Genomic DNA, 21,590 nt, shown 5'->3' with positions numbered 1-21,590 from the left:
TTTCCATGAATAATGCACCCTGACATAGACATGCCATTATTTCACCTGATGGACCTTTATGAAATATGTCTATCAATGTTATTGATGTGGGAGTCAGAAGACCAATAGACGTTTCAACATTAATGCATTGTATTAGCATGGCACAAATTTATGACCACGGAGCATTAACACAACAACTTTAGACTTTATCACTCGAGTGCATACCATTATTAACCGTGCATCATTAGAGTTGACATTGTCTAAAACAATGCAATTATTGTCCAAACAATCATCTTATAGCAAAATGAATGTTGTATTGATGTTGTTGCATACATGTTGAATGTTGAGACATTCTAGGATTGTGGGATTTACGGTGCAGCTCATCCTTGTGCGTGTGTGTGTGTATGCACTTTAAAGCGGTCCAATTCTTTTGATAAGAATGCAGACAGAGGATTAAGAGACTTTAGTTGCTTATAGTTCAGATGGCTGTAATACTTGCACATTTACTCTTCCATATGCAATTCTCTCTCTCTCTCTCTCTCTCTCACTCTCTCTCTCTCTCTCTCTCTCTCTCTCTCTCTCTCTCTCTCTCTCTCTCTCTCTCTCTCTCTCTCTCTCTCTCTCTCTCTCTCTCTCTCACCCACATACACAGATTATGCCATTACTCTATTCATTTTAAAGCACCAACAAGTGCCATGTCTGTTGTGATGTTATTTCATCTCACTAAAACATCATTCACAGCTCCCGTCGTCTATAAAAACTAACTTCCGTCTGTGGTATATTCTATAATCATAGGTAAAGTGTGAAAGAGGGATGAGAGGAAGGTAGAGGTGCGCATGAAGAGGGAGGCGGGGGTTGTTCAAAAGGATGGGAGGGTTACTGTTGAATCCTGATGGTCCTCTGCCAGATTGACCACAGCCAAATTGATTCGCTCCTCCCGTATAAACAGAGGGCAACAGGAACAAAAGAGGCTTAAGACTGAAAAGCAAGCATTTCACTTTGAGATTGATTCCAAGAGTGGCAGACTAGGAAAAGACAGAGAGATAAACACAGAAGAGGTGGACTTGCAAAGAGAAAGGTGAGTAAAAAAAAACTTCTTCACCTTGTTCTTTGCTCAGATGTGCCTCTGTTAGTGACCATATAGTTTATCTGACATTTTAAAGCTGAGTTATGTTGGACAGAAAGCTTCAGTGAAATAACACTAACACAATTTTTTTATGTTTTTTTTTCTTCCCCTGTTTGTTTGTTTCTTGTTCATATATGCTCACTTTTCCCTCCAAGAATATTTTCTAAGTGAGAATGATTTTGGTTTTCTTAGTTATTTAAGCCTTATGCTTTGTTTCACGGCCCTATTAATATCTCTAACATTGAAGTATCAAATTATCCGTTTTCCTAATAATTTTATAACATGCCTCAACATTCATATTAATGCACTGTTGCAAAAAATGCATGTTTGTGTCAAATATGGACAAACACAAATGTGACCTTTAAACCTAGGTTCATTTAAGCCAGTGGTTGGGTTTGTACATATTGGACCCAAACGTGGTTCACGGCTCATGGGTTAATGCTTCGATAATATTTGTCAATATTTGTCATGAGTTATGAAATATTTAAACGAATTATTATTTAAATATTTCATAATATTTCATTATTTATTATGATTATTTTTACACAAAAATAATTTGGGTCTGAAAGTCCTAATACAGCCAGTGAAGTCAAGTCAAGTCACCTTTAATTATATATCGCTTTTACAATGACGATTGTTTCAAAGCAGCTTCACAGTGTCAAACAGGACAATATTGCAACAAAATTTGATTTGGCTGTACAGTCACTCTAGAGAAAACAGTGATGTTATCAGCTTATTTATATCAGCAGACTCAGTCGGGGTGCCAGTTCACCTCTGAAGGCAATGTTAACAGAACATGAGCTTTAATACTTGTTTGAATATGCAACTTTATTGTCAACTTTACTGTACTTTACTGTACAACTTTAATTTGTCAGTCCAGCATGTTAGTCGGGCAGAGCAGCACTGTCTCATTATGTCTCTGTCTTTTTCTTTCTATGCCTCTGTTAATAGTTCATGTCTAAGAGAGTGAATGGCTCATGGATGGGGTCTGTTTCTGTCCCGTCCTCCATCCCTCATGCCTTCCGCTCACAACTCTCTTCATCCACTGACCTCAGCATAGCCATCTTCCTCATCATCACGGGTCAGTTATCTGTTTCTATATCATTATTAAAGGTGTCATGAAATGGCTTTATTTCTTCTTTTATACTGTTGTCTGATGTCAACTAATGACTTTTTTTGTGGTTTAAAATTCAAAAACATCATAACTAATAAGTAATAGGCTATTTTCTACACTGGTTTTGAGGCTCTCTCCAAAACGCTGTTTTTTTGATGGGCGTGCAGCACTGGAGACTTGGAAGTAAACGCCCACGGCTAGGATTGGATAAGATTTGCATATTTAATGAGCTTCAGCTCCGCTGTCATATCTATGCCCCTGTCAGTTCAGTTCACATGAGGAAGAGATTATTTTGAAAGGGGCAACTGCAAAGATTCTCTCGACCACAGAGGGCTCTCACGTCTTAATCAAGCAAACAATGATTTATTTCTTATCCACCCGCGATTGATTGGAATATTATTTCTGTATTACATGGACCACATGATCAGTCGGTATAAGCGCGAACCGTGCGAGCACACACACACACACACACACACACACACACACACACACACACACACACACACACACACACACACACACACACACACACACACACACACACACACACACTTGTGCAACCAGATTGTGTGCAACCCGTTTCTGCCAACGGGTGTACGTTTTGGTTGCCCGTCTGGAAAACACACAGCCCCTGGATTACTATCACTACATAAAAAAGACATTTTACTCACATAAGTTTGTTGCACCATTCCTGTCGGATCCAATATAGAAGACACAACATTGTTTCTGCAAATCCAGCACTAAAGGCTTGTTTAAATGATTCCATTGTGAAATGAAGCAAACACACGTACAGTCTTACCCACCTAAGCTGGAACTTCATTAAAAATAAATGAAGTATCCCACATTCCTAATATTATGAGCCGAAGGAAGCTTATGCAGCATCTGTGTTCTTCCACAATATCTTGCTATCTTCTTCAGCGTGTTTATTGCTGCTGGCTAGTGATCCGAACAGCTCCATGAGTAGGTGGGCGGGGTTACTGAATTACACGTTCTGTAGAGGCGATGTTTTGTCGCGCTATGATGTAAGAATGAAGCTCACGATCGTTTTCTGGGCCTGGTGTCTATAAAAGCTTTTTTTCACTAAAAAGGACGTTTTCAGCCTTACATGATAATCTTATATTACCATTATCAAAAGCTCAAGGGAAAGTTGATTTCTCAATTCCTCACCCCTTTAATGCTACATTATTATTTTTGAAGATACATTATTACATCCCATTCTTAATCTGAAATGGAATTGGCCCACCATTTTTAGCTATAACAGCTTCAACTCTTCTGGGAAGGCTTTCCAAAAGGTTTACGAGTGTTTATGTGAATTTTTGGCCATTTTTCTGGAAGTGCATTTGTGAGGTCAGGCACTGATGTTGGACGAGAATTGTCTAAAATGGCTTGGAATGTTGAGACATTAAGAGTTAATTTTACTGGAACTAAGGGACCATGCCCAACCCCTGAAAAACAAGCCCACCCTATAACCCCCCTCCAACAAACTTTACACTTGGCTCAATGCAGTCAGGCAAGAACTGTTCTCCTGGCAACCGCCAAACCCAGACTCATCCATCGGATTGCCAGACAGAGAAATGTGATTCCTCACTCCAGAGAACGCGTCTCCACTGCTCTAGAGTCCAGGGGTGGCGTGCTTTATACCACTACATCCAACGCTTTGCATTGCACTTGGTGATGTAAGGCTTGGATGCAGCTGCTCGGCCATGAAAACCCATTCTATGAAACCATCTTTTACATGGCCTACCATGTCATGGCTGAGTTGCTGTTGTTCCCAATTGCTTCCACTTTGTTGTAATACCACTAACAGTTGACCGTGGAATATTTATTAGTGAGGAAATTTTACAAATTAACGTTTTGCACCGGTGGCAACCTATCATGGTACCACGCTTAAATTCATTGAGCTCCTGAGAGTGACCCATTCTTTCACAAAATGTTTGTAGAATCGTCTGCATAGGTTCTTGATTTTATATACCTGTAGCCATGGAAGTGATTGGAACACCTGAATTCAATAATTTGAAGGGGTGTGCCAGTACTTTTGGCAATATAGTGTATCTTGAATATTATTGTTGTTTAATATAGCAAGGTTTAGCATATTTAGCAAGACCACTATTGAAAATGCTCCTAATGTCCATTCTCTTCAACATGCTGACAACCAAACTCTTGTAGTTCTTGTGATCACGGTCAGTCAGAAGACTATAGGGTGGCAGTTATGCAAAATCCAAAAAAAGCATAATAGGGGCACTTTAAAAGGTGTATCAATAATGACACTTAACATATATCATGTTCTGTTAATATTTTTATTGTTTAGTATTATATTTAGTATAAAATTAATATTTTTGGTATTCAGTATTAATATATATATATTTTTTTATATTCAACAAAGCTACAAGCCATTTAACAATCAATACTTTTTAGCTCACAATATTTTTTAGCTCACTGTAATAAAATAAAATATTTAGTCAAATAATGCTAAGTTGCCACAAAACAACAACAACAACAACAAACAGTTAAGGGTATGTTCATGAATACATACATGCATATTAATAAAAAAATAAAATAAAATAAAAACCTTTGTAAAATTACATGTATTGTGTATCCAAAAAAAATCGATTTTATCTATAGTGAAATGTCTGGCTTTTTTGATTACCTTAAATATAACAGAAGTTTTGTTTGTATAGATGACGGCTGACACTTTGATGTACATTTCTGTCCCAGGTGTGGTATCGGTGGTTGGGAATGGGCTGGTTTTGGTGGTTTACGGTCAGAGGAGAAAGAAGCTCAGAGCGCACGAGCTGATGACGATCAATCTGGCCGTTTGTGATTTCGGCTACAGCCTGCTGGGGGCGCCATGTATCATCATCTCAAGGTAGCTTACACTGACTGCAATTTTAGATGAGATATTTACATAGAAGATTAGAGGATGATTTTTTGTCACTGAGTTTGCTTGGCATGGCGATAGTGTACATTGCAAGTAAGCTCTCTTTGCTAAAGCGTGTTTTAGTCTATGACATGCATCATTCGCTCTTGTTATTATCCCTCAGTAGTTTCTGGAGTGTGAGTGTGTGTGTGTGTGTGTGTGTGTGTGTGTGTGTGTGTGTGTGTGTGTGTGTGAGTCAAGGCCAGGGTATTGTGTTGGTTAAAAAAGACTGACAGTCTTAATATAAGCCATTGATGATGCTATTAGCCTACATGATGTAGAACATCTATGCAAGGAATAATATTGATCTGATTTGACTTTATAGAGGATTTAAAAGGGACATTTGGTTAGGGGAAAACACTTAGATGTGCTCTCGAATCAGATTTGTATTATTGCTTTATTTAATACGTCTTTATACATATCTGATTGACAGGAATAGATTTTTGAGGGCAACAAAACAAAAATCCTCTGAAATTTTGAGCCAACACTTTTCATTGAATATGGAGTGGATTCTCAAGGGGCCAAAAGGGTTTCACTTTTATATAGCTGAAAGTTTTTTTCTGCTTCTCACAAACCACCAAAACATGACCCCAGATAAAGGAAGATAGAGAAATGCATTTGTGAAGAAAAAGAAGAGAAAATCTTTTTTTTTTTAGTAAGACTTTTTGGCTTGTGGACTTGTATACACCATATCCAGAGTTTATAAGAAACTGATAACGTGTCTTAGAGAAAATAAACGTAGATCTGCAGAATGTGAGCATATTAATTATGTAGAGTTCTTCAGGATATTTTTAGACGCTGTGCTCAGGAATTTTAGTGCTCTAAAATGTTTGTTTTTCTCCCTTATTTGTCTCTCTTAGTCTGTCCCATGGATGGATTTTTGGGGAAACAGGTTGTATGTGGTATGGGATTCAAGGCTTTGTTTTTGGTATTGGGTCTCTCATCACCACCTGCCTTATCTCCCTCGACCGCTGCCTCAAGATCTGTAGCGTTCGATATGGTAATTCTCATTCTGTTTGAATTTTGCATCAGTTTTCATTATGTTTTGAATTCTTGTACAATTCTGAGACCTGCAATGAAGGTAAAGTTAAAGGGTTAGTTCAACCAAAAATCTAAAATAGCCCATGATTTACTCACCCAAGTCATCCTTGGTGTATATGACATTCTTCTTTCATACGAATACAATCAGAGCTATATTAAAGGGGTGGTAAATAACAATATCACTTTTCTAACTTTAGCTAGTGTGTAATGTTGCTGTTTGAGCATAAACTAAATCTGCAAAGTTACAACGCTCAAAGTTTAAAGCAAAGAGAGATATTTGCTTTTAAAGAAATCAATTTCTAAGGACTTCAGCAAACGGCCGGTAGGGAACTACAGCCTTTTCCTCCAGACTTGCTGACATCAGCAGCTCCAATATTTATATAAACCGTATTTAAAGAATATTAAGACTATTAAATAAGGGGGCGAGGCCATTTATTGCTGTGGAGAAGAGTAGGCTGGAGTGTGCTAGGCAGTTAGCGAATCACAAAACAGCTAGGCCAGCCAATCTGAGCCCATTGGGTATTTTTGTGGGACTGGCTTCATAGAACCAGGAAACCATCAGACCGTTTTTTACAAGGAGAGACAGAGCAGTGTAAAATAAAGGTAAAATGTATGATAAATAATGGGGTTTTTTTTAAACGAGGCATGAACACATGTTACAGTGCACCCTGCAAACACAATCAAGCCTTCGAAAGAATGTTTTACCACCCCTTTAAAAATGGCTCTTTCAAGCATTATAAATGGCAGGCAAAAAGATGAAGCCCAAAAAGGATTATCGATCTATTATAAAAGTAATCCACACAGCTCCAGGGGTTAATAAAGGCCTTCTTTATAAACATTATAAAGTAAAATGTCCAGCTTCTGGAGGACCGCCTTCCGTATTAAACTTGACATTGGACGATGACATTGGACATATACAATATAAAGGTTTACATATGGATATTTGTCTTACACAAACGCATCAATTCACTTCAGAAGGCCTTTATTAACCCCTGGAGCTGTGTGGATTACTTTTATAATGGATGAATACACTTTGTTGGGCTTAAAATTTGTGGCTGCCAATCACTACCATTACAAAGCTTGGAAGAGCCAGGACATTTTTTAATATAACTCTGATTCTATTCGTCTGAAAGAAGAATGTAATACACCTAGGATGACTTGAGGGTGAGTAAATTATGGGATAATTAAAAAATTTGGGGTGAACTATATCTTAGTTTAAGGCATTCCTTTCCACAGCCAGATACAAGTAGAATTTAGTTGTCCTTGTTGGACAAAAAAAATTATAATTTGTTTTCACCCAGGGAAGACACTTCTCATAATCTGAGAACTCTTTTATTAGCCCCCCCCATCCCCAAACCCCCCACTGTTCCTTCAACCTCAAATAAAAACACACATCAAAGTAATAGTAAAATAGTTTATATGATATTAATAGGTTAGTCCTACTACTTATAAAGTATGTATAAGAACAATATAAGCACAATGCGCTTATTTACAAGCACTTATTTTCTCAGACGGAGAAAGAACAGAGCATAATGCTGAGAAAATTAGATCACTTAAGCTGATTTGTTATTGAAGAAATGTACTGCAGTATTACATAGTAGTATGTAATACTACTATGTATTACATGTACTGCAGTACACACTGCAGTATTGGCATAATTACAATCACCACAGATCACTCAGTGCAAAACATAGATCTCTATTTCGGATGGACTGCGCATCTCTCTTTCAGCTAACAGTATCAGGCTGTGACAGTCGATACAATAAAACATTTGAGTCCTTTGTATCAACGATGGAGCCATTAAGCAAGCTTTTTAGATGTTTACTAATGTACCTTTTCCTTTGTCTCAGGTCAGTGGATTGAAAGAAGACATGCCTCTCTGTCTGTCGCTCTAGTGTGGATCTATACATTGTTCTGGGCCTTACTTCCTGTATTTGGCTTTGGTAGTTATGGCCCGGAACCGTTTGGAACCAGCTGCACCATAAACTGGTAATGAACCATAGACATTAGTAAAACTGGCTTGCTAACCTATTCCCCAGTGATTTGTTAGGGTTTTCAGAGGGCGTTCTTTCTCAAGGGCTTTCAGAAGGCTTTTACTTTTAAGCAGATGAAAGTTATTTTATCCACAAACAAGTGGAACATATGCCCACAGCACAGAAAATGTGTGTTGATGTGTTCATGCTTTGCTTCCTGTGGCCACAGGTGGAGGATGAAGTCTTCACTCAATGATAAAGTCTATATTTTCCTGATCCTGTCACTCTGCTTCGGAGTTCCCACCCTCACTATCATCGCTTCATACCTTGCCATCCTCTTTAGGGTGAGAATTATTCATATTAATAAGGAAGCTAAGGCATGCAGAGATTATTTGACCTCATTCTGTTATAATAATGTGATTTTTACGAACAATTGTTATTTGACAGTTTAATCCCATTGTTGACTGAGAAATCTTGAAGGTGAATTAAAGAGTTGCTATAGTGTTGTGTGATTTCAGGTATATCGTTCTGGACGCATACTGGCTTCAATCCCTTCATCCAGTGTTACTCACAGCAGCAAGGATCTTCGGCTGACGAAGGTACGAGCTCTAAATGGTCACCCATAATGCCTTTGGAAAGGACCCTCTTCTCAGACAAAACTATTTAACATAACTATTTTACGAGTGGGCAATTTTGTACGAATTTTTTTTAATTGCTTTTTTTAATTTAAAAAGTAATTATGAAGGTCCACCACCTTAACCCTCAGTGCAAGCAGGTTTGTACAAAAATGTATGAATGACATTGTTCGAATTCATATAAATTCAATTCACCACCAATTCGCCAAAACATAATATAGTTATGAAATGCCATGAAAGTATATTGGTTGATATTGTTCGCACACACAAAAAAAGATAGATACATTTTTGTTATATAAATGAACTACAAACCCGATTCCAAAGTTGGGACACTGTACAAATTGTGAATAAAAAAGGATTGCAATAATTTACAAAGATCATAAACTTATGTTTTATTCACAATAGAATATATATAACATCAAATGTTAAAAGTGAGACATTTTGAAATGTCATGCCAAATATCGGCTCATTTTGGATTTCATGAGAGTTTCAAAAAAGTTGGGGCCGGTAGCAATAAGAGGTTGGAAAATTGAAATGTACATATAAGGAACAGCTAGAGGACCAATTTGCAACTTATTAGGTCAATTGGTAACATGATTGGGTATAAAAAGAGCCTCTCAGAGTGGCAATGTCTCTTAGAAGTCAAGATGGGCAGAGGATCACCAATTCCTCCAATGCTGCAGCGAAAAAATAGTGAACCAATATTAGAGAGTTTCTCAGAGAAAAATTGCAAAGAGTTTGAAGTTATCATCATCTTAAGTGCATAATATTATCCAACGATTTAGAGAATCTGCATCACATACAGGAATGCTACTGTAATGAAAACTACAACATGGGTTCAGGAATACGTCCAGAAAATATTGTCGGTGAACACAATCCACTGTGCCATTCGCCGTTGCCAGCTAGAACTCTATAGGAAAAAAAAAAAGAAGCCATATCTAAACATGATCCAGAAGCGAAGGTGTTTTTCTGGGCCAAGACTCATTTAAAATAGACTGTGGCAAAGTGGAAAACTGTTCTGTAGTCAGACTAATCAAAATTTGAAGTTCTTTTTTGGAAAACTGGGACGCCATGTCATCCGGACTAAAGAAGACAAGGACACATCTGCGGTGACTGGCAAGGGTTTATGATGTCACCAACCCGGGAAGAAGCAGTAGTTATCAGCGCTCAGTTCAGAAGCCTGCATCTCTGATGGTATGGGGCTGCATGAGTGTGTGTGGCATGAGCAGCTTACACATCTGGAAAGGCACCATCAATGCTGAAAGGTATATCCAAGTTCTAGAACATCATATGCTCCCATCCAGACGTCCTCTCTTTCAGGAAAGACCTTGCATTTTCCAACATGACAAAGCTAGAACAAAATACTGCATCAATTACATCATCATGGCTGCGTAGAAGAAGGATCAGGGCTCTGAAATGGGCAGCCTGCAGTCCAGATCTTTCACCCATAGAAAACTTTTGGCACACCATAAAGAGGAAGAAGAAGAAACAAAGAAGACCTAAGGCAGATGAGCAACTAAAAGCCTTGTTTAGACAAGAATGGGACAACATTCCTGCCACACAGTGGTAAACATGGCCTTGTCACAACTTTTTTGACATGTGTTGATGACATGAAATTTAAAATCAACTAATTTTTCCCTTAAAATGATACATGTTCTCAGTTTAAACATTTCACGTCATCTATGTTGTATTCTGAATAAAATATTGAAATTTAAAATGTCAACATTGCATTCTGTTTTTATTCACAATTTTTACAGTGTCAAAACTTTTTTGGAATCGGGTTTGTAAATTAAATAAATGGGAAAACGTTTATTTATTTATTTATTTATTTTTATATATGGTACAGTATACCTTTACAACCTGCTTGCTTTAAAGTTGGTAAAAAAAACAGAAGTTGTGATGTTCTGGAAATGCCTCTAAATAAATGCCTCTAATAAACAGTAAACTAAGCTTAGAATAGAACACCATTTTTTAAAGTTATACTAGTTATTAGTATACTAATGCTGATGGCCTTGAAACACTAATAAATAAATAAATAAATAAATAAATAAATAAATAAATAGGGGGCAAAAATAAATAAAAAAGGGACAAATTCCAAACAAAATAGACATTTCCATCTAAAAATTAAATTAAAATAAATAGCCTGCTGATTTCATAGGGGGCCTTTTTGGTCCTGTTTGAGGTGCCTCCTCTGATTCTGGCCCTGCTTTTACCTCCACATTTCTATAAAATGTTCTCTTTTTCATGATTCACACAATTTCTAATTTCTTTCTGATATAACAGTATACCGTTTCTGAAATGCTCTGTTACAGATAGCAGCAGTGGTTTGTTCCTCATTTCTGATCGCCTGGACTCCCTATGCGATTGTTTCGCTCTACTCCGCTTTGACTGCCAGAGAAGAGCACCTCGGGGAAGACGGCGGAGCGGTTCTTCCGGGCGGGACATCAGGAGCAGCTGTCGGCCATGGCGGAGGGTTCTCTGATGTCTTCGGGTTTCCCTTCCTCGTTAACTGGACTGCTTCAGAACACTTCGGAGATGCTTTTGGTTCCTGGAGGAACATGACTTCAGATCATTCCCATTCAGTCGGGCATCACGGAGCCAGTTCAACTGTGGGTTCTGCACATGGAGGAATGGACGAACACCGGTCACATCTTGTGTCCATCCTCAAGCCAGAGGTCTCGCTCATCCCTGCTGTTTTTGCCAAGTCCCACTGCATGATAAACCCCTTCATCTACCAGATCATGAATCGTGACTTCAGGGAGGACGTCTATGATCTGCTGTGCCTGAGAGGAAAAGATGGAGAGAGAAGGAGAGTCAGAAGCACAGATGGAAGTGATTCTGATGGTCAGGAACTCTATCTATCTATCTATCTATCTATCTATCTATCTATCTATCTATCTATCTATCTATCTATCTATCTATCTATCTATCTATCTATCTATCTATCTATCTATCTATCTATCTATCTATCTATCTATCTATCTATCTATCTATCTATCTATCTATCTATCTATCTATCTATCTATCTCATTTATACTTTTTTATTTTAATTTATCTGTATTTTTCTCACATTTTTCTTTCTATCTCTGTATTTATCACACATGCAGGGCATCGTGGAAGCGTCACTCTCTCTTATATTTACAGCTGGAGAAGAAGAAGCACACCTACTAGCCAGCCATCTGCGGAGCGCGTGAAAAAAGATTCCTCACGGAAGAGTAGAGGGAAGAGAGGGTCCTGTCAGGACAATGCGTCAGTCGGGTGGGCAACCTTGGATACTGCAAACTTAGATACACAGGTCAATTTAGAAAGAGAGAGAGGGAAGGAGGTGGAAAGAGAGACGAAACATGATTTAGAGAATCCACCTCTAGCAGCTTGTTGATGGGAGTGATGCCTGCTGATATCTAATACAGAAACAGTTCTTAAAGCAGTTAGTTAGCTCAAAGTATCTCTGTTTTAGTTAAAATATCGATTTGTTTTCCTATAAGTGTCATCCAGTGTGCGATTTTTACACAGTAATGCACCCATTCAGTTTTATACTAGTTATTTGACACATGAAGCTAAAGTAGGGGTGAATTCAGGTTGAATGGGACAGTTTTTGCCATTGGGAAGATGGGGGAAAAGTGTCTCAATCAACCTGAATTCACATAGGCCTATACATTTTCATATTTATTTGATCCTTTGTATGTTTAAGCGTATTGTTAAATCCAGTGTATTTATTTATTTATTTATATTTTGTGTAACCAAATATTTTATGAATTTACATAGTGTATTTGTGTTTTTACATATTTAGAGAGCACTATCCAGTCAAAAGTAGGGTAGGCCTATTGCAAAATACTATTTCTGAATAAGTGTGAAATGTAAATAAAATTTGCCATTACGAAAAGAATTTGATATGTTAATTTTGTAGCTTGCAAATAAATAAAAATATCCGAAATAAGAAGCCCTATATGAAGTACAATGGTTATTTGTTGTAGATTTGTGACGTCAGCCTTGCTTTGTTATTATGATGCATGAGGTAATATGTTTGTTACCGTAAGTGCCCCTTTAGGGCAAACACAGAGTGGGAATAGCACACAGATAGTTGTTGTTCATTTTTAAACAGTGATTATATTTAAATATAGCTTATTGTACGCAACGTCATGTACCAAACATTATATTGCGGCTCTGGAATATTAAGTAATCAGACACTATGCGACAGATACTGCTGATATTACGGTAGCAGGCTATCCGCCGCACTGAAGCGCTGCAGAGAGACTCGAAGGCTCAAGTGTATTCAGGTTTCCAGGCAGGGAAGCCACAAGACTTTCGTTTGGACCTATTTTAAATCTATTTCGTTAACGTTTTAACAATATACGTTGCTTGTTAGAGTAGAGGTATTGCATGCTTCTGTAATTAGGCTGTTTCACATTTGACGCGTTTCTCGGTTGCTGCAGTGAGACTAGGTTCATCTCCATCAGCGTCTCATCCTTACTCAGCATTCACGCGCAAGCTGTAATACTCTTATCGCGTTGCATAAGGCTTTAACGAGTTAAATGTGGACATTGCCTTGTCACTGGGTCGCTAAACACTATTGACCTTTGAAATCAAGCCGTTAATTGTTTTGACGTCAGACTTTTGGAGTCAGACATAGCTGGTGTTCATGCCAGATCTGCAGCGCTTCAGTTTTCCGTACCGTAGCATGAATTCTCCCCTTCATCATCATCATCAGCAGCAGCAGCACCAACAGCATCACAATCCAGAAGGACCCGGTCATCCCGATTCTCCCTCCGGTTTACTCCCCGAGGCTGCTGTCCTCGGAGCTCCTGACCCTTCCTCTTTTTTCCTCGGAGAACAACCTGGCCCTGCTGGCGTCCCCCAAACCGCACTTGACCTTACGGCATCCTCTTACCTGCACTTCAGTCCATCCCTCCACTGGTCCCAACCTCCTCCACCTACAGCCATGGCATTGAGGAACGACCTGGGATCAAATATAAGCGTCCTGAAGACCCTCAATCTGCGGTTCCGATGCTTTCTGGCTAAAGTGCATGAACTGGAGAGACGCAATAAGATATTGGAGTTACAGCTTCAGCAGGCTTTAAACAGCAATAATGCGAGTGGAGGCGTGGAAGATGGAAAGACCAAAGAAATTGGTGTCCAGACTGGGTTTATTGGGCCTATTGCTGTCCGGCCTGGGACTCTGTCCTTCCAAAACACTAACAATTCTGCCAAAAGACCCACTACGTTGTTTATGCCTTCTCTTACAACTGTCCTCAAGCTTGAGCCCAATAAAGATGAAGATGAAACCACAACCAACCCAAACACCAACAGAAACCCAACCATCACGGTTAGTCTGTCGACACCCACCAATGAACCCGCCTCGGCCAACACCAACAACTCTAATAATACTCCACAAGTGAGCAGCATTGGCATCGGGACGTCTCCCAACCCTCCTCCCCGCTTCCTCCCGGGCACTATCTGGTCCTACAACCACACTCGTAAACTGGGAAGCGGGTCAGAGACTCGGGTCACCAGTCCCGGAGTATCGTGGGTCCACCCGGACGGCGTGGGTGTCCAGATAGACACCATCACCCCAGAGATCAGAGCACTTTACAACGTCCTGGCCAAAATCAAAAGGGAGAGGGATGAGTACAAGCGAAGGTGAATATAGAGATATTATAGATGCTTATTATGGCTGAATGTTTGTTTATGAGAAATGGTTTCTGTGTGTGGCTCTTATAACAAACCTCTGCTGCAAAAGCTCCCTGCTTTTCAGGAGTGTATGAGTCATGATGGCTTTGAGACATGATTGCCAGTTTGAATGACCTCCAGGGATGTAGAAACATTCTTTTCTTTCTTCAGCTTTAGTGCTGTTGACATTAAATACCAACTGACATTAAATACCAACACGGTAGCATAATGAGGGTGGATCGGCTATTTACACTAATAGATTCTATTTACACTATGTAAAAATAGTATTTTCATTGCATTAAGTGTAAATGGTAGTTAGATGCTATTTATACTTATAAATAGTGGCAGATATTCGAATCTCAGTGCTGTTGTACATTAAACGGTTTGCAATAATTAACATTGAGTGTAAATGATAATATTTAGTAAAATTATTAAATGGATGCCACCTTATTGGTATAATAAAGCCCTCCCTACACCTTCCTCTAACCCTAAACACTTTATTATTAAACACACGTTAGACACTTTTTAGAGACACTTTTTGAATATATTATTGAAAATAAATGCCTTTCCTATCTGATGTGTGATGGGAAAAGGCAAAGACAAAGGCAGATTCGAACTCGATTTGAATCCAACCTTTCTGTCACACTCCTTACCACTAAACTATTATTATTACTGTTGACAATTCAGCGTCTTCCGCTATTTTGTCTGGCCCAACCAGAACTCGGTTAGTGTAGATAGCCTCTGCCGACAAGGCAGGCTATTTGCAGTTAGAGTTTGTTTACACGATACAGTTTTAAACTGAAAACGGAAAACGCAAGCTTTTGAAAATGGGTTTTAAAGTGCAAGGTTTTGCAAACTATACCTTTACAGTCTCCACATAAACAACAAAAACGCGAATCTGTAAAAATGGTGACGTCATGCGTATTACATGTTCTCACGTGTATTACAAGTTCACCGGGTGTTTCTTGACAAAGCGACATCTACTGGCCTGGCATGCATAATACAGCCTTTTTAGTCATTTGCGCAGATTCTTGTGAACGTGGATTATTTTTGACAACGTTGATGTGTGTTTTTAGACCATTGTTGTCATGTAAACATGCCTTTAGTGTAAATAGACACTCTGCATAGTTTTTTATTTTAAATTACAGTTTAAGAAATGATCAAATTTGACTTTAAAGGGCAACTCCGGTGAGAAATGAACCTAGAGGTAATTAACAGGTGGTTAACGAGCATAGACCGTAAAAAAATATGGACGACTCGACATCATCCGTTTCCGCTTGGAAGATTTGAAGCTTTCAGGCGGGGGTGCACGGCGCTGACATCTTGGGACCGAGTCTGCGCAGTAGCGATTTCGGGACCGGAGTTGCACAGTAGAGCGCAGGAAGTAGAGCAGGAAGTACAGCTGCGATATCAAAAGCCCGCCCACACTCTCGCAGATGCAGAACAATTAATTATGTTGGTGTGAAATAAACAGTTATGGAAATGTAGAAATTAAAGCTAAAGCTCTAATCTGCTCCCAAAAATTTTGAAAAAAGTCTGTTAGTGCCTCAGTGACAACTTCACTCAGAGAAGACGGAAGTCTCAGCTGTCAATCATGACGTCACACCCACCGTTTTTAAAGCACCAAATAACTAACTCAAAGTAAACTTATTTTTAAAACGAACACCTGAATGAAATCATCGTGATGATAACTGCCTTCAGTGACATAAACTAACTTTGGGGAAATTTTTTTGAAGTGTAATTTTATTATTTAGTTTGCCTCACGTCCATTAGAAAACACAGAGGGGCGGCTATACTGGGACCGGTCACCAGGGGGCGATCGAGGCTCGAAAGCTTCAGTAAATGAGAGGGAGACTGCAGGCTTGTTAACGAGTAGATCGCTAGTTAATACCACTAACAAGGCTCAAAATAGCCTCACGGTAGCATAATGAGGGTCTCTACATGCAAACCGAAGCATTGAGAACTTTGTAAGTGTACAAACAGTTTTATAAGAAGATAAACACAGTGCATTACGCATTCATCTTGGAAACAAACTTAATTTCTATCGACCAGCTCACTTAGCACAGCGTTCGTGGATCGACTCGTCGACACTGTTTTCCAAGATGGCGCCTGACCATAAACGTGTAATGTACTATCTTTATAAAGTATCTTCTTATTAAACTGTTTGTACACTTACAAAGTTCTCAATGCTTCGGTTTGCATGTAGAGACCCTCATTTTCTACCGTGTTAGTGTGAGGCTATTTTGAGCCTTGTTAGTGGTATTAACTAGCGATTTAATTTTACCACCCTGTGCCTCATAGTCAAGCATTATAAGCTAATCTGTTTTTATAGATAAAATTCTTTACATTCGATTTTCATGAAAACGCATCACAGAGAACGATCTACTCGGTAACCATGTGTTAATTACCCCTAGGTTCATTTCTCACCGGAGTTGGCCTTTAAATGAAAAATGCACAATAGAAGCATTTTCAATAGTAGACCCCTTTGTGTTTATTGTCAAATCCAAAACTTGATTTCTGGATTTTAGGAGGATAAGGCACTTTTACACCGGGCTATTTCAAGATGTTCCAATGTTCTGCCCTTCTGATGCTAAGGGGAACCTGACTCGCATTGACCTCTGATAACCTGTGCATCTGTCACGAACAAACCTTGCTTCAATGCAGAGCGGGCTGCAGTCTTTTTGCACTTCCTGCATGAAGTGGTTACTTTTCAAACTTGAAAAGGCTCGAACCTGCAGGTGTTTAAGACCACAACAAAAAAAACTACTCATCCTGCAAGTGGAATCTGTAAAAAAAAAAAAAAAAGAGAGAGAGAGAACGAGTTGTGACTTGCAACTTTTGTGAGATAAAATCATAAAAGTGCATCTGCTGGCAGTTATGTGCAGAGACATGAAGTAAACATATCTCTGGGTCATTCCTGGTATTCGGTGGCTTTTGGACATCATACAATTTAGAAAATCAAACTCAGTTTTTAAAAGATTTTGTCATGTAGTCAGGTAGGGTTATGTAAAACATTTGAAAAAAATACTTTGGGTTAAACTCTTTTAATAAATTTAATAAATTATCAGAAAATAGAAATATTGTGCATTAATTTAACTTTCTCACAAACGCATCATTTTAGGTTTTTTGTTTTCAGATACCAATGCCTTGAAGGCGTTTTTAAAGTACAGCATTATTGATACTCCAGTAAATTTTCATTGTCACTGAATTATTAATATGTTTTTTTTTTTGTGTGTGCTGATTTTATAAAATTATTGTTTAAAAAAATTATTTAACAGGGTGGACAAAGTGCACAGAATGGATAAATTGATGATTTCCTATCTCTCACATACAACCAGATACATTATTTTAGTTGGAACTGGATTTAGATGGGAAACAAAATCATCGTCAAAGAAGTTTAAATACATTACTTCATCAACTTTAAACATAAATTACTTTCACATCACGATGTACACTTAATAGAGGGGACACAATGAAAGTGGACATTCTGACCTAAAATCAGCCACTGTACCAAGTCTGAGCAAAAAGAAGCTCATGCATAGAAGGTTTATCTATTTAACAATTGCATGGTATTTAAAAATTGTAATTTTAAGATTTTTCTACTAACTTTTTTAATTTTTCCCTTTATTTTTCAACTTTTTCCCCAATTTTTCCTGAGAATTTGTTAAAATTTTGACAAAAAATAATAGAGGATCTCAAGTAAGTTGTTTTCCCTCCAAATCAGTAAGGACGGCTTTTTTTAAAAAAAAATTCAATGCTAATTTTACCAACTTGCATTTAAAGGGAAAGTAGTTAAAAATAACAGGGTGGACAATAAATTGAGGGACAAGCTAAAAGCCTTGATTATAATTGCTCAAATAAATAATTGAAAAGAATATATAGAGAACATCTTTATTGATAGACCCAATAATGTAAAAAACAAAACAAAAACACAAATAGTAAGTTTTATCATGAAATTGGAATATGCAGGCATAAGAACATAGGAAAAATTGTCATATATGGTGGTTCAAAATGTTGTAAAATTGTTTTTACATCAAATTCAATAATGTTGAAATGGTGTTATTTATGTATTCTAAAGACAGGTTTAACATTGAAAGGCACCAAATCACAGGAATGGCCCCTCTATGTCCTTATTTCTCATGGCTGCTGAAGTTATTTGAATCAATCTGAGATTATTGAATTGAGTATTGCTAAATCTATGGGATAAATTCCCTCTTTGTAATCTGTTAAGGTGTTATGGAGGTGGTGTTTCGGATGGGTGGAGATAAATGAAATTTAAAAATGACTTTTTTGAACTATTAGTATATATCAAAGGCTTTTATTACTTGGCAAGCTAGAGTTGAACATGAGAAGGAAGATCATATATATTTAGAAGATACGAATCAGCTGTAGGGGAAATAACACATAGACATAGTGGTATTCAGTCAGGCCCACGGCTCTTTTTATGTCCAAACCTGCAGCAGCCAGAGCGCCGCATTCCACCTGCTGTCAGTCACGTATAGCAGCTTAATCTAGGGCTGAACGGACAGTCAGTTTGCAAACTCATTACCGTCTGTTGACTCATCAGAACAGGTAAAAACACTGTTGAGAAGCACAAAAGTCATTTTGACTCTCTGTCCTAAAACTGCCTGCTTCATAACAGATGTTATCGTGTGTTCAGCGTCTCTCCGTTTGACTACTTTGTCATTCGCTCTAGTAATGGTTTCAGCTTTTTTCAGACTTTCTTGTCTATATTTATTTTCTGTTTTGGCTTTCTAATTTAGTAAGCAGTATTTCACTATCTGTGGCTCTCATCCTCGAAAGTCTTTTTCTATCTATCTGTGATTAAAAAAATTCTAAATAATTTCAGCTATGTGTGTGTGTGTGTATATATATATATATATATATATATATATATATATATATATATATATATATATATATATATATATATATATATATATATATATATATATATACATACACTATATTGCCAAAAGTTTTGAGGCAGCTGCCATTCAACTCTTCGGGGAAGGCGTTACACAAGGTTTGAGAGTGTGTTTATGGGAATTTTTGGGACCATTCTTCTAGAAATGCATTTGTGAGGTCAGGCACTGATGTTGGACAAGGCCTGGCTTGCAGTCTCCGCTCTAATTCATCCCAAAAGTGTTCTATTGGGTTGAGGTCAGGACTCTGTGCAGGCCAGTAAAGTTCCTCTACACTACACTCACTCATCCATGTCTTTATGGACCTTACTTTGTACACTGGTGTGCAGTTGAAACAAGAAGGGGCCATCCCCAAACTGTTCACACAAAGCTTGGAGCATGAAATTGTCCAAAATGTATTGCTATGCTGAGACATTGAGTTATTTTCACTGGAACTAAGGGGCCAAGCCCAACCCCTGAAAAACAACCCCACGCCATAACCCCCTTCCACCAAACTTTACACTTGGCATAATGCAGTCAGGCAAGTACCATTCTCCTGGCAACCGCCAAACCCAGACTTGTCCATCATATTATCAGACAGAGAAGCGTGATTCGTCACTCAAGAGAACACGTCTTCACTGTCCAGTGGGGGCATGCTTTACACCACTGCATCCTAAGCTTTGTATTGCACTTGGTGATGTAAGGCTTGGATGCAGCTGTTTGGCTTTAGAAACCCATTCCATGAAGCTCTCTATGCACTGTTCTTGAGCTGATCTAAAGGCCACACAATGTTTGGAGGTCTGTAGCTATTGACTCTGCAGAAATTTGCAGACTTCTGTGCACTGTGTGTCTTAGCATGCGCTTTCCCCGCTCTGGGATTTTAAGTTGCCTACCACTTCAAGGTTTCCTACCACTTCAGTTCACCATGGAATATTTAGTAGTACGGAAATTTCACAAATTGACTTATTGCACTGGTGCAATCTATCATGGTACCACGCTTAAATTCACTGAGCTCCTATGCTTACATAGGTGCTTGATTTTATACTCCTGTGGCCAAGGAAGTGTTTGGAACACCTGAATTCAATGATTTGGAGGAGTGTCCCAAGACTGGAGTAATGGCTGATGAATATTTTAGCATTGCGCCACATAAATAAATGGTATTTTAAAGAATACCGTCATTTAAAAATTTAATAATCAAATCAAATCAATGCAGGCTTGATAAGCATAAGGGACTTCTTTTAAAAATAGTAATGTTTTCAAACATTTGATCGGTATTGTATATATATAACCATCATTCAAACCAAGCAGATTCAAAATTGAATACTATGAAAATCTAGTTAAAGCTACACTGTGTAACTTTTTTAGTTTATTCTTAGCTAAAAACACTTAGTAATTTCAAAAATATATGTGCTCATTAATGTATATTTACTTCTTTTAAGTAATAAAGTATTCTCATAAGTGTATAATATGCCATTGAAAATACATACGGGTGAGGGGTTCGAATGCTGGTCGCCATGTTGCCCCTCCATCTTGAAAGTACATTAGCCAAAGAGGGACATACCCATAAATTCAAGCTTCGCCTTTCGAGTTTTAACATTTGATGGCACCGTGCCGAATGTGAAGAGGGGGATTGCCATGTTAATTTTGGACTAAATCGGCCACCGTAGGAGTTGAAACGAAATCAGAATTGAGAGGAACAGAAACTATTATTCACTGGATGGTCATATACCTTTTCACCGCTAGATGGGGGAAAATATCACACAGTGTAGCTTTAAGAATAATCAAACCATGTTTTCTACATTGGTTTTTCATTCAAACATTTGGGCGCACTAAGATTGTTAATAGTTTGAAAGAAGTCTCAAGAAGACTTTATCAAGATTTATTTGATCATTGAAGACTGCAGTAATTGTTCAGAAAATTCCAGTGTCACATGATCCTTCAGCAATCATTCTAATATGCTGAATTGCTGCTCAACAATTTTTTTTTTTTTATTATTATCAATGTGGCAAACTTTTAACAGTTGTGCATATGGCCACTCCTTTCTAGAACAAATATAAAAGTGACATTAAAGACAATTCTGTGTAACAAAACAGTTCCGAAATGACCCATGCACAAACCAGTGAGCTGTTGTGACTTAGTAAACTAATTGAACAAATTTGAGATGAATTGGAACTGCAAACCAGGTTCCATCACTCAACATCAGTGCCTGACCTCCCTGATGCTCTTCTGCCTTC

General features: G+C 38.1%; 2 protein-coding genes across 2 annotated transcripts in view; both read left to right on the top strand.

Moving 5' to 3' along the window:
• The first annotated feature begins 935 nt into the window (after window positions 1–935).
• opn9 (opsin 9) lies at window positions 936–12,734 on the top strand. The gene is given in 10 exon segments (XM_067449107.1): window positions 936–1,057; window positions 2,057–2,186; window positions 4,935–5,085; window positions 5,997–6,136; window positions 8,028–8,166; window positions 8,380–8,494; window positions 8,669–8,749; window positions 11,098–11,629; window positions 11,893–12,129; window positions 12,132–12,734. Coding segments are annotated over 9 exon segments (1,581 nt in total). The 5' UTR covers window positions 936–1,057; window positions 2,057–2,059; the 3' UTR covers window positions 12,191–12,734.
• A 305-nt stretch (window positions 12,735–13,039) lies between these two features.
• iffo1b (intermediate filament family orphan 1b) overlaps window positions 13,040–21,590 on the top strand; it is a 31,948-nt gene continuing 23,397 nt past the window's right edge. The window contains exon 1 of the mRNA XM_067449106.1: window positions 13,040–14,422. Within this exon, the coding sequence (XP_067305207.1) occupies window positions 13,425–14,422 (998 nt within the window). The 5' untranslated portion in view covers window positions 13,040–13,424. The remainder of the gene's footprint in view (window positions 14,423–21,590) is intronic.

The sequence above is a fragment of the Pseudorasbora parva genome, chromosome 7 (genome assembly GCF_024679245.1).
Source record: "Pseudorasbora parva isolate DD20220531a chromosome 7, ASM2467924v1, whole genome shotgun sequence".
Lineage (NCBI taxonomy): Eukaryota > Metazoa > Chordata > Actinopteri > Cypriniformes > Gobionidae > Pseudorasbora > Pseudorasbora parva.
This window is presented reverse-complemented; position numbering and strand designations above follow the sequence as displayed.